This window comes from Barbus barbus (assembly GCF_936440315.1).
Source record: "Barbus barbus genome assembly, chromosome: 30".
NCBI classification, from domain to species: domain Eukaryota; kingdom Metazoa; phylum Chordata; class Actinopteri; order Cypriniformes; family Cyprinidae; genus Barbus; species Barbus barbus.
In genome coordinates this window covers 5,163,701-5,177,640 of record NC_136758.1, presented here as the reverse complement: position 1 = coordinate 5,177,640, position 13,940 = coordinate 5,163,701, and the positions used below count along the sequence as shown (strand labels likewise).

At 39.3% G+C, this 13,940-nt stretch overlaps 2 protein-coding genes across 4 annotated transcripts in view; both read left to right on the top strand.

The window, feature by feature from the left end:
• scaf8 (SR-related CTD-associated factor 8) overlaps positions 1 to 8,197 on the top strand; it is a 55,064-nt gene extending 46,867 nt beyond the window's left edge. Inside the window, exons 6-20 of the mRNA XM_079385605.1 lie at positions 252 to 379; positions 450 to 626; positions 715 to 791; positions 888 to 1,008; positions 1,109 to 1,240; positions 1,399 to 1,508; positions 2,113 to 2,306; positions 2,902 to 3,002; positions 3,275 to 3,388; positions 3,486 to 3,642; positions 3,757 to 3,887; positions 4,301 to 4,439; positions 4,547 to 4,612; positions 4,735 to 4,959; positions 5,259 to 8,197. Coding sequence (XP_079241731.1) covers positions 252 to 379; positions 450 to 626; positions 715 to 791; positions 888 to 1,008; positions 1,109 to 1,240; positions 1,399 to 1,508; positions 2,113 to 2,306; positions 2,902 to 3,002; positions 3,275 to 3,388; positions 3,486 to 3,642; positions 3,757 to 3,887; positions 4,301 to 4,439; positions 4,547 to 4,612; positions 4,735 to 4,959; positions 5,259 to 6,799 — 3,413 coding nt within the window. The 3' untranslated portion in view covers positions 6,800 to 8,197. The remainder of the gene's footprint in view (positions 1 to 251; positions 380 to 449; positions 627 to 714; positions 792 to 887; positions 1,009 to 1,108; positions 1,241 to 1,398; positions 1,509 to 2,112; positions 2,307 to 2,901; positions 3,003 to 3,274; positions 3,389 to 3,485; positions 3,643 to 3,756; positions 3,888 to 4,300; positions 4,440 to 4,546; positions 4,613 to 4,734; positions 4,960 to 5,258) is intronic.
• Positions 6,718 to 13,940, top strand: part of LOC306850143 (rho guanine nucleotide exchange factor TIAM2-like) — a 92,814-nt gene continuing 85,591 nt past the window's right edge. For 2 of the 3 annotated variants that reach the window (XM_079385603.1, XM_079385601.1), the window contains exon 1: positions 6,768 to 6,813. The gene's annotated coding sequence lies outside the window, so the exon portion shown is untranslated. Of the gene's footprint in view, positions 6,746 to 6,767; positions 6,814 to 13,940 lie in introns of those variants that run through there. The other variant, XM_079385602.1, reaches the window with a different exon arrangement.

Genomic DNA, 13,940 nt, shown 5'->3' with positions numbered 1-13,940 from the left:
TTTTTTTCCTGTCTATACAGTACACTCTTTTGTTTTTTTCAGCATATGTCAAACCCTTAATCACATAAACCCCTAGTCACATAAGTTTTCCCTAGTACTCAAAATTCTGATTTAACTTTTAGCAGCTTCTAGTTTATGCTGACACCTTGAGGCAAAAATTGGCATTTCCATTTCCGCTCCTTTACTGCACAAATGTTTGTAAAAACTCTAAAACATTCTTAAATCTGTATATTTTCTCCTGCTCCCTAAAGGAACCCCAGCAACTCCTGCCACCCCAGCCAACATAGTGCAGAGTCTCCCAGACTGGGCATCTCAGATCTCCAACACAGACACAGTGGCTGCGGTCGCCCAGATCTTACAGAGTCCCCAGGGCCAGCAGGTTAGATTCCTCCATTACTGAAAACACTGTTCACTGCACAGCTGTATTTCTGACTGGTGTGTGTTTCTAGTTGCAGCAGCTGGTTCAGAGCCTCCAGATGCAGCAGCAGAAACCTCAGCCCTCTCTGCTGCAGGCGCTGGATGCAGGTTTGGTGGTGCAGCTGCAGGCCCTGACTGCGCAGCTCACTGCAGCCGCAGCAGCCAACACGCTCAACCCGCTGGAGCAGAGAGTTTCCTCATTTAACAAGGTGAGGGAGCTTTTAGGAACACTGCTAGCTGAAATAGTTTAATTTTTAGTTTAACCCTTGCATAACGCATTATTCCATTGTGTTGTAGAAGCTTTTGGGTCAGTTTGATTTTGGGAACGAGTCGGAACACAGTGAGGATTCGAAGAAAGATGCTACATCTCAGTTGTATGTTTTATTTTTGGTTTTTTTTATGCTACTTTGAAGAAAAGCTGTTCCCTGTTACATTATTTTTGCAAAACAAGTTCTTACTGTCTCTTTTAGACCGGTGGTGCCAGAGTCCATCAATAGCTCAATATTTCATCAGCTGGCCGAGCATCTTCAGCAGCAAAACCTCGAACAGTTTCAGAAGCAGCTAATGGAGCACCAGCAGCATCAACAGAAGGTACATAAAGCTGTGATTCTTTCTTTGCATAAAGTGTTAGAGCCCTTATGTCATTCTTGTACCTTGATATTTATTGATGCGCCTTGTTTTTTTTTGACAGTCTATGACCATGGAGGGCCAGGATGCCATCTTTGGTCCTGAAAATTCGGCCCCTCCTGGCCAGAGCAGCGCCCCACCACAGCTCCCAGAACAAGAAGCAAAAATGGATGACTCCATTGATAACCAGCAACAGGTATGATCAGGGATCAAACTTTAGTTGGGAGGATAAGCCTGTATTAGAAGTGATGAAATCTGTCTTCTGTTGGATGTCTGTAATACTCAATGATTAATAATTGAAGCTTAGTGACAAGTGGATAGTGGAAACATCAGGTTCACTTGTGTATTTTGCAGGACATGGATATTGATGAGGGACAGGATACTGTAGATGAGGAGCTCTTTGAGGCTGAGGAGAAGAAAACCAGCAGCACCCGTTCAAGGACACGTTCAAGATCTCGGTCCAGGTTGGTGTAGCAATTTCCCCAAATAGTTCTTGTCTTATGGCGCTTTTCCACTGCATGGTACAGCACAGTACGGTTCACTTTTGTGAGGTTTTCAGCTGGGCACAGTACCTGGTACTTTTTCAGTACCACCTCGGTTGAGGGTCCAAGTGAACTGTACTGTTACCAAAACGTGACGGGTAAACTCTGCTGATCACTGATTGGCCGGAGAAAATCGTCACAACAGACCCGCTAGATTTAAATCAGCACAGCCAGCGAAGGATCAAACGCAAGTGTTTTGAATGAGCACACCTTTTTTTTAACAACCAAAAAATGGCTGTTTCGTTGTCTGTTGAGGAAGTACAGACTTTCCTTTCATTGATAGCCAAGGAGCGGATCCAGCGAGAGCTTGATCGGGTGACGTGGAATGAAAAAGTTTTTCACGGCAGTAGAGGCGGCTCAACCATAACGATGTGAATAATCCCGCCCACTCTAAAGCGGTACTAAACTGCAGTGGAAACGCGAACCGAGCCATGATGTGCCATTCCACACAATGGAAAAGCGCCATTATTTCCATTTTCAGACACAGGTAAAGAGCTCTCATGTGAAAATCTCTTTACATCCCCAGGTCACCTAAGAGGAGGAGGTCAAGGTCTCGCTCAGGGTCTCGAAAGCGCAAACACAGGAAGAGATCACGGTCTCGCTCAAGGGACAGAAAGAGGAAGTCCTCACGTTCTTATTCCAGTGAGCGACGAGCACGGGAAAGAGAAAAGGAACGGCAGAAAAAAGGACTTCCTCCTATCCGCTCAAGGGTTCTAAGTGGTAAGATTACAGAGGTCCACCTGTGCTTTCTGAATTTATAAGGGTCAAGTTTAAGAAATTACTGCTTTGCAATAGTCACATCAGACATGTTTTAAAGGGTTAAATTGACATATATAAATTAAAGAATTATAGAAAGATCTTATGAAATGTAATTGGGTGCTATGGATGAGACAGTTAAGATTTGTATTAAATCATGTTCATATGAGTGGGAAAATCACAAGCCTCCTCATTTACCGATTGACTGTTTCTTTGATCTTTGAGCTTAAAGCAATAATTCATCCAAAAATTATAATGTAATTACATGTACTGTGCCAGTTGGTCCATTGTTCTTTCAGGACAGATGACAGAACTGTTACTTGTATTTTCTGGCCAGTTATGTATTGCCACTGAAAATGGTACATTCATTAAGACTTTGCAAGCATGTTCATGTTTGTCCATGAGATGGAAGAGTTCTTGCAAATGTCTTGATAATTTAATGTCCTTTTCACAACTGAAATACAAGTTAATTTCCCTATGTTTATTTATATAGACACACGCACACATAAAGTGTAAAGTAGCTCGTCAGTTACCTTTTATTTATTTCTGCCTCTTTCAGTTTGCAGCACTACTCTGTGGGTCGGCCAAGTGGACAAGAAAGCCACCCAACAAGATCTTACTAACCTCTTCGAAGAGTTTGGCCAGATTGAATCTATCAATGTGAGTCGAGTTTCTGTAAACTTGAGCTCTTGAATGCTCTTTAAATTAGTTTATTTTTAATTAGATCAGTTATGCCATCTAGCCAAGGGGCATTTTTGGAGTCTCCAGGTGTTTTTGGCTGAAGTTTAATTAGGAATACCCTAAAACACGAAGTGTTTTAGGACAGCTCAGTAGGTCTTCAGGTGTTGTTTTTTAATAGAGTTGGTGAATCTGGAAACTAAAGCTTTCACTGCATAAGTCTGAATTTAATGGTTTTTTTTCCTTCTCTCTAGATGATTCCTCCCAGAGGCTGTGCTTACATCTGTATGGTTCATCGTCAGGATTCATACCGTGCCCTTCAGAAACTGAGCACAGGCTCCTACAAAATTGGTTCAAAGGTCATCAAAGTATGTGTGAAGAATGTTCACTGACTTGAAATCTTTGCAATGTTCTAAAAAATATTTGGGAGAGGAATGTGTCTAAACATTTTGCATTGCTTTGCAGATTGCTTGGGCCCTCAATAAAGGGGTGAAACAGGAGTATAAGCAGTTCTGGGATGTGGACCTTGGGGTGACTTATATCCCATGGGAGAAGGTCAAACTGGATGATCTGGATGACTTTGCAGAGGGAGGCATGATTGACCAGGAGACCGTCGACAATGGTGAGAAGAATTTACTTGTTCAGCAGCTGAAAGTTTGATATGTATTGTGTATATATTTGATCTTCTACACAGTACTTTTCCCATTCATAACAGTACTGTTTTTTTATAATGCAGAATGGGAATCCCAGAGAAATACTGAGACTGCCAAAGAGACTCAGAGCAAGTCTGTTACAGCTGAAACCAGTACAGCAAGCAGCACACCCAGTGAGGCCTTTACCCAGCCTGTCACTATGATACCCATACAGGTATGATGTTAACACTAATTCGGGCCTTGTCATTGCCATGGCAAATTGAGCAAACATGTTTAGGTTTCTTACTGTTGTATGTGATTTAATTACTAGATAATAGGGATGGTGTTTAGCCATTAATCTATGACAGTAACTGAAAGGGATACCCTAAAATTAAAATCCTGTCATTAATGACTCACCCTCATGTCGTTCCAAAATTGTAAGACCTTTGTTCATCTTCAGAAGACAAATTAAGAAATTTTTGATGGAATCTGAGAGCTCTCTGACCTTGTATAGACAGCAGCACAATGCATGTTCAAGGCCCAGAAAGGTTGTAAGGACATCTTTAAAATAGTCAATAGGGCACGAGGACAACTGAATTAATAATGAATTACTGTTTACTTATCCATGGATGGCTTATTTTGTTTTAGATTCCAGTGGCGCAGACGGTCCCTGCTGTTGGCCTTGTGCCTCCATCCTTCCCTGTCACCATGACAATGCCCCCACCAGGCTTTGGTCCCCCACCACCATTTCTAAGGGCAGGGTTTAATGCCTCACAGCCTCCTCCAGGTACATGGTGCAAACCTGAATACTAAATAATGAAGCTTTTAACTGTACGATGGATTTGTTTAATTTTTTTTTTAATATATACATTGATTTGTAAATTTCATTCACAGGTTTCATGGCCACACCCGGAGTAGGACCATCAGCAGTTGGAACCAGTCTTGCTTCAGCTCAGACCTGTATGTTAACCAGCCTCTAAAATTCTTATTTTGCATAATGTTGCTTGTGAAAATACTGTCCTTTTTAAGGTCCAGTTTTCAAGCTACTAAATGGGCCTTTTATCACTCTATCGCCTTTATAGCTCTACTGCAGCATTCGTTGCCAAACACTCAAGAGAACAGCAAGGATTCTCCGTTTGGAGCCATGATTCCTCCCACCAGTACTATTCCTGGGAGTTTTATTCCGTCAGCAATGCCCGGGGCAGGGGTCTTTAACCCTGTGGGAGTACAGCATCAGCAGAGCAGCACAGACAAAACGCCTCAGTCAGCAGAAACGATGGAGACAGCTTCTGAGCTAACACTACAGGGTAAATGGGTTTATAAGAACATTTTACATAATGTCAGTACAAGTCATATACAGCTAGCAAACCATATGCGGTTATATTTTTCTGTAGAACACAAAAGGAGAGAATCTTGGAGCAATTCATATGACTTGTGTTACATTTTAAGCTTGGCATGATGCATCTGCGTGCTATCTAAACATGAATGCCAGTGATATTTTATGGATTTGGTGGAGTGGAAGATTGTCATTGCGCACATTTTCATTAACACCAGTATGAGACATTTTGTATTTATCTTTGTACCTTTTTTTTTTTTTTTTTGGCAGGAATGCAAAATGCAGTGCGCAGTGGAATGGGTCTCCTCGGTATGCACCCTTCTACATCTCTAACGCATCCTCTCTCTGGCCAGAGGATGGCAGGGCTGCTTCCCCTGGAACTGCGACCCAACCTGCTCCAGGGACCTGGGGGCCGCTTCCCACTGCTCATGCAGCCAGGCCTTGCACATCAGACCAACAACATCCTGGATGCTTCACTTCAAGCCCAAGCCCGCGTTCGGGTTCCATTCTCTCAAATGGAGCAGTTCAACCGTGCTGAAGGCACTTTCACAAGGGCACCTAACCCTTCATCTGCTGGAGCTGACAGTCTGGCCAAGACTGATAATGAAACACCACCCAGGTCAGATGTAGGTGCCCAACAAGAAAGAGATCAGGACTATCGCTTTCCACCACCAGAGAAGCAGAGCACGGGGTTGTTGAAGACCCCTCCTTTGGAGATGCGTACTGAGCCTGTGCCTGCCAGACCACCTTTACTAGAACGACCTCCGAGAACAGTCTTGCAAGCCGAAGGTCGAGAGGGTAGAAGAGAAAATATGTCCGGAGGTTTCAGGGCAGAAAGTCGCTGGGGACCACCCAGGGGGGACTTCGACGAGAGAGACATGAGGGGGATGTCTGGTGGACCTCCAAAGGGTTTCCAGGAGGATCGTTCCAACCCTAACTTTCAGAATCGATTCGAGGGCCGCAGTGGAAGTTCATCAGGACCCGCTTGGAATCGCGGAACTGGGCCTTCTTTTAACACCAACATGCACCAGGACTACGATGATCGTCGCAGACCTTGGGAAAGACAGAAGGACCGAGATGACAGGGACATGGACTTCCTGGGTGAAATGAACGGCAATCGTCATAGCCGGGAGCGAGACAGAGACCGTGAAAGGGAGAGGGACAGGAATCGAGACCGTGAACGTGGCAGAGAGCGGAATCGCGAGAGAGAACGGGACCGTGAAAGGGACCGAGAGAGGGAGAACGAGAAGGACAAAGAGCGCTGGACACCCCTTTCTTCACAATCTCAGCCTCAACCGCTGCTTCCCAAGTCTCAGCCGCTGCTCCCTCTGCCGACCCCCTTGGTCGCTCAGCCTCAAGCACAAGAACAAGCGCAAATGAAGTCGCCGTCTCCGCCAGTGCCCCAACACCAGCCTCATCCAGAACCACAACCAACAGAACGAGATGCTGAACCGCAATCAGAGGTAACGCCAGAGCTGCAGTCACAGCCCAAGTCACTCAGCCCCCCTGAAGAGACGACAAGAAGTCAAGAGCAGGAGGGAGCGTCATGTGTCAATGGAATGGAGACCGATTCAAAACCTCAGCTAAACATTTTGGAAACTGCATCCCAGAGCGCAGCAGAGCCCTCTCGTAGCCCCTCTCCATCCCTTACATCCATACCCACCTGCTTCCAGAGCGAGCCCTTGAAAGGAGAGAAGACCCCAGAAATGTCTGCTTCCTCCTCTGTGGATGCAGACACTGAACAGACTGGGCCAAAGGTGAACGCTGAGACTGAACCTGAGCTAGAGAAAACAGACACTGAGGAAACATAATCATCACTCAGTAGGTAAAGATCATTTTGTATAGTCGTTTTGAAAGCTCTCACAGGACCCACTCAGTTCGCTAGATTATAGCAGACACCTTAACGAATGATTCTTGCCTCTCAAGCTTCAAATGTATATGCATTCTAGGTGGCTCACACTAGAGGATCTAAATGGTAGGTGGGATTTTAATATTTTATTTTATTCCGTTTTTAGTTTTTAAAGCAGCCCCATTGTTTTAACTAGGTGTTTTTTTTTTTTTGACACTTGCTTGCTAAAATATTGTGTAGCCTAATTGTAAATGCAGGAGGAAAAGAGGTTTGACCTTCCTATGGAAGAGTGTAAGGATTCTGGCTCTCCTTTGGATTGATTGCATTACTTGAAATCAGCACTGGCTTTTTTTTCGTCTTTTCTTTTCAAAACTGCAGCTGCAAAATTTAAAATGAATGATTCTGTGGTGTCCAATGCTTCTTGTCTCTTAAGCAGAATATACGTACATCAAATACAGTGAGAACAGTACTGCGTTTTAGTTGCTTTGAAAAGGATCCTTTACAAAAAAAAATAATTAAACTACGATGTATTATCCCAATATTAAATGTCTGTGATTTTTCTTCATCAAACCTCCATGGAAATACATGAGCTCAGAAAAGGCGATCAAAGGAAATATGGATGTTGGGTGCAATCTGTTTTAGTTTCAAATAAACATGCTGATTGTTAAAAAATTCTTTAGGACTGTGTTTTGTATCGAGAAGAGAAACCATCTGCACACAAACCATTAAAGCCATGAGCCAAGTGATAATGGCCCAAGTGTCGTGGATGGGATGAAATATTTTTGGTTGTGAACTGATCTAAACTTTGGGCAGCCACCAGAGGTTTGCTGTTTGGCTTGCGTTTAGAGTCGGCTTCCTCCGACTCCCTTTTACCCAATAGATTAGCTTTTAGTGCCGCATTATGGCTTTAATGCATTGGAAATATGTCATGCACACACCTGTTTTAATACAGTTCCACTTGTCTCACACTCACACACACCGAATATATCAAATATACACTGCTAGTGTTCAGTCACACAAAATTGTTTGCATAAGTACTGCCCTCTGAACTTATCAGAATGTTGACCACCTTTATTTTCTCCAAAATTGTGAAATAGTTGCAATAGACTGTAATACAGAGTAATTTACTTGCAGGAATAAAAAACTAGAAAGCAAATTTACAAATGAGTATTTTTTCCTTGTGAATACAGTTTTGATTAATTTAAAGTATGCCTGCTTTCTTCTAAATTTATTGCACGTAGGCCTAATAAGTACTTTATGAAAAGTGCTGTCCTATTCACTAATTACTTGTTTAAAAATCAGTATGATTCACACATCAGTGTCTTTTTTGTGTGTATGAATTAAAATGAACAAAATCATTACTTTGAGTAGTTCCCGAACTATCATTTTAATTACTGACAGCTTGACATTGTCAGTGCAGTTCTTCAGTAAGGAATTAGATATTTTAATTAAAAAAGAATACATGTGTATGTGTATATTATTAGAATTATTGTTAAAGCATGTAGTCTGCACAGGCCCTGTTTTAAGCAAAGTTTGTTTTTGTTCTCAGTTTTGGAGTAACAGGAAGGTAGGTGACATGTTTGAATATTACCATGTTGTGCCAAGCAGCCAGAAATGCTTTAACAAAACTGTGGTAAATGGGTGGCCCAAATGCAAATAACACCTCAAATAAGCCTAGTTCATTATTTGAACTTTAAAGGGTTAGTTGAAATTAAAATTCTTTAATCATTTACACTACCTCCCCCCAATATCATTTCAAACCCCCAAGTTGTGCATCAAGTAGGTTTTTGTTTTAATACAGTATTATCTCATTATTTTTGTCTATCCATTAAAAATCCATTTTGCGACCAAAATTTTCACTCTTCAAAAAGATGTCATAAAAATAATACATTAGAATAGAAGACAAACGGGATTAGTTCTTGTGCATGAAGTGAGCACGGTTGCAATTCCATTTACCATATTTGATGTGCTCAAAGTATGTAGTTGATGAATGTTGATGTGAATAAAAGCTCAAATTCAATCCTTACGTCATATAAATTGATCATGTCTCTTCAGAAGATTAAACCATCATAAATGCATCATTCATTCATTCATTCAAACCACTTTATTCTTATGGATAACTTTTATCAAACTTTGATGTGAGAGAACCTACTTTTTTCAAATCTTAATTATCACCATAACTACAAAAGTGCTCCAACTGCTGTGATTTATGAATACCAAAATTCCTAAGCACTATAGTAGCCAAAAAACTGTGAAATGAGTAGCATGTTTAAGTTTGTAGTGTTCATTAAAACAGTAGGTGAAAAGTACCTGCGTGCCTTACTACTACCATCTAAAATATGTGTCCAGTGGACACTTAACTATTCCATGAGGCCCAAGGACATGATTCATAGATGGTGTGGTGAAGCAATGAAACTGATGCTTGACCGTGCCTAAAGTGCAGCTGGATTACATTCATACTGCATGCATGGATACTTTATAGAACAAAGTCTTATCAAATGTAGTGCCTGCTATGACGGTATGCGATTTCAGATGCACCAATAGTATTTTGATCAGACGGCAAATCTCTAAGCCAATGTCGATGACATCTCAATATTCATGAGATTGCCAGTGCGATACTAATTACTCTCATAATAATCATACTCTCTGGCCATGTATGTCAGCACACATACTTCTGGTTTATAACCTGGCAGTTTATTGGTGCTGCTTATCCAGCCATCTGCTCCTGGCATGAATACTGGAGGGGGAGGCACAGTCTTATTAGCTCTAGAAAATCACTGAGGCTATGAAGTTGTTTAATCTGCAGAAATCCACCATTGGTTTCATGGAGGTTCTTTTAAGGATCAGATACAAACCAGCATAACCACCCCATGACCTACTGATTGAAAACGGAGGACCTAAGATTATCACATTAACAATGAAAGATAATGATGGATGCACTGAGCCAAGTACAGTAACAAAAAACCTTTTTAATAAATTTAACCTTTAGATGAAATATAAAATGTTATCATATTTGATGCATCAGGCTTTTATGGATGGATGAATGGAGGGGCAAAGCGTGCAATACAGTGATGATTGAGAGATTTACAAATAAATGTTACTCAAAAGCCTGATGTATCATATTTAATACTCACATTTTAACATGATTTTTGGATAACCAAAATAAACATGTATGGATAACCAAGTAAACCTAAGTTGCCTCAGACTAGTAATTGAATATTACTAACAACATGAAATATAGTATATCAGTAAAGATTTCACAGCAAAAAGACATGTACCACAATCATACTAAACTTGCTAAAAAAAAGTATGTACGATCAATCAGATGACATAAGGCATGTAGTCGATTGTGCACAACAGGTTTTTCAGCTAAATTGTTTTGGAGGCTCAAGAAAGTTGCTTAGCAAATGTGAAGTACTGATCTCTACATTTGTCTTCAGGTAGTTTTAGAGAGTTGTATAAAATAAAATAACCTGTGGACTGGAGGCAGAGCACATGAGGAGTGTGAAGCATGCAATCCTAGCAGTTCTGTAACCTCTTCAGCTCTCAGCAAGGGCCTCAGCTCAAGCTGTTCTCTGACGACCAAAGCTCAGATAGCAACTCTAATTAACAGTGCTTCAAACATTTATTTTTGATTAAGCCATCTTGCAATATCTCACTTAAAACAAACTGATTCAGCAGCGCTCAATGTGAATATGTTTGTAATTGCAATTAAGCATTCTTCTTGAAACAAAATAGTTGGGCTGTTATTTTATTATAGGAGTCAGTTTACTACCTGCATGACATCTTACAAAGCTGCAATCGAAATGGTTGAGGAGAGATCCTTCATTAGATCTGTCTCAGCCTATTAGTTTTTTCTTAATTGTTGACACACTAAGGCCTGGTTTCACAAACAGGGTTTAGCTTAAGCCAGGACTTAGTTAAATTAACATATTTAAGCAACTTACAAAAATGCCTTGGAAGAAAACATTAAGGAGTGCATCTTGACACAGACACTGACATATGTGACCCTGGACCACAAAACTTAAGTCTTAAGTCGCTGCGATATATTTGTAGCAATAGCCAAAAATACATTGTGTGGGTCAAAATTATCGATTTTTCTTTTATGCCAAAGGATGTTAAGTAAAGATGTTCCATGAAGAAATTTTGTAAATTTCTTACCGTAAATATATCAACTTAATTTTTGACTAGTAATATGCATTGCTAAGAACTTAATTTAAGAACAAATTTAAAGGCAATTTTCTCAATATTTAGATTTTTTTGCACCCTCAGATTCCAGATTTTCAAATAATTGTATCTCGGCCAAATATCGGCCTATCCTAACAAACCATGCATCAATGGAAAGCTTATTTATTCAGCTTTCAAATGATGTATAAATCTCAATTTCGAAAAAATTGACACTTAAGACTGGATTTGTGGTCCAGGGTCACGTATTTTAAGATAACGTCAGAGCAAGATATTTTCAGTTGAGACCGCTCAAACATGCATTTAAGTCTGGGACTAGCTTAAGCCTTGTCTGTGAAACCAGGGGTAAAACAATTTTCTAAAAGATACTCGTTACCCAAAAAACTATAAACACTGTTCGCATATCAATTAACTTTTTTTCCCCCTAATATGGTTTTAAAAAGTCTTACTTATCCCTTTCACAAATTAAAGAGAGAGTACACCTCAAAATGATAATGATGTCGTCATTTACTCACCCTCAGGCTGTTTCTGTTTGGTTACCCACATCATCTTTTGTGTTCAGTAGAAGAAAGAAATTCATTTAGCTTTGGAACAACTTGAGGGTGAGTAAATGCTGACAGAATTTTCATTTTTGGGTCAACAATCCCTTTATGGCCTTCAAGTCTTAAATCAAAGCAGAAAGTCTTAAATTGGTAAAGCCATGACATTAAATGTTGCATCCATAACATTGCAAAAAAATTGATCTTCCACAGTATTGTTGATTTGTTTTTCAATACAAATATCTAAACGGCCTTAAATCAAGATAGATATTCTTAAAAATCAACATAGTTATGAGTGTAGTTATAGAATAAGTCTTGTTTTTTTAGAAATTGGACAATATGAAGTGAGTTTATACTTGAAAGATGAACATATCAGTATAAATAAAGTATAAAATTGTTTTCCCTTTTGAATTAAGTTGATTTTTGTGATCCAGTACAGTATTTCTTCTTGTTTTAATCATAAACTCACTTGATTTTGATCAGTTTCTCAGAAAACAAGAAAAACATTGCTTTTCAACATGTCTTGATTTAAGAAACTTCAGACATTTACACTGGAAAAACAAGACAAAAATACTGAGGAAGAACAGCACTTTTTGCAGTGATCAGAAGGTACAGTAAAAGTTATTTCTATTATTCCCATTAAGATTTTTTGTACTCTGAAAATACAACTTTAAACATATCTCCATTTAGTTTTTATTTCAAAGTTGTTTAATAACTCATTTTCTCCACCCTAGACATTTACATTTAGAGAACATATTGACATTGTAATCCCTTCAATTTGCTCTTTAAATTTTCTTTACTTGGTCTTAAATGGACCTTTATTAAAACCTGTGGAAAATATTTACAAGAGAGATGAAGTCTATAAGGACAAGGAAAGTGGAGGGTGCATCAGAATCTATGAGTGGAATAAAGGCAATGGAGGCTGCTTGTGAAAGTGTTATTGCTCCATCATATTAAGGTCTACCTTGATTCTCCACGTGCCTGATCACAGTAATATTGCCTGTAATATAGATGACATTCCATTCCTTATTAACATATATTTCACATTCTTTATACAAACTTCGTATAATTTCTTGTATTAATATAAATGGTTGATTTTTTTTTTTTTTTTTGACATTGCCTGCTTAAAAGTTTAAAACTTAAGTTTAATTATTCTGAATGATTCACCCATGCGTTCTTTATTAAATATTGTGAGGTCAAAATCATTATAATGTCATAACTACGTCTCTTTTGACGTATGTAAAGCCATGCTGCAGTCAAGCCAGTTCATCAGACATGCAGCTCATTTTACCTAAGAATAAAATCCCATAAAGTCCTACACTAAGTTGTTTCTTGTTCTAGAATTCATTTTATTCAGTAGTATGTCAATACAGTAGTGAGGTCAGTCGCATCTACCTGGATACACACTTACTGTAATTTGTAGAGATATATAACATTGAATCGCTTCCCATGCAAAATGTATAATGGCTGTTCATTGTGCAGTATATCGGCATCTAACAGCCCTGTGAGCCATTCTAACGCAAGGTTTTATGTAAATACTGCTTTTTGGAATATTGTTTTTCGTCTTGTTCTGAGTTTCAAGTCTGTAGTTTTGGATTTGTATTTAAAGTTAGAAAACATGTTGTAGCTTTCAGGAAATATGTCTTGTTAGGGCAACTTGCATGTATCAGTACCAAGCTGAAAACCACTACTGTGCGAGTCCTCATTGACACTGCAGTGACGGGGAGTTCAGAACTTGCTGTCGGTACTGTTGTTGGTGGTTCAAATCAATATATTTGCTGTTTGTTATCTGAATTTCATTTACTTTTAATATCTGAAATAAAATAACAATAGTGTAGCTCAATCACTCCTCAAAGATATTTTTTAGCAAATGCAGAGCATAACCAGTAGAGGTCAGACTGACTCTGTGCTAAACAGTAAAATCTAAAGTTCCAGAAATAATTCCAAAAATTTCAAAATATACACAGAAACTTGGCATCATGGCATCAACACCACACTTAAGTGAAATAAAAAAGAAAAAACATTCCTTGCTTATAAAAATAACAGGCTTTAGCTTTTACTCATTCTTTAAAGTGTGTGAATTTATGCATATAGTATTGTGATCAAACCAAACACACGTTTGTGGAGTTCTAGATCAGTAGCTTGTGCAAAGATGGAGTAAACAGGCATTTAAAAGTTTCCCGAGTTTTTTTTTCATTCCATTGTAATTGGCCTCTCCTTAAAGTATAGTGACACGGTTATACTTCACAATATATTTCTGATGTGAAGCTTCTCAGCTGTGGGGAATAGCATCAGGTCAGCAGCTTATCATCATTGTACTTTCAGAGAATAAACTGACACTAAAAGGACGATCAAATAATGTACTATAATAAGCAGTGA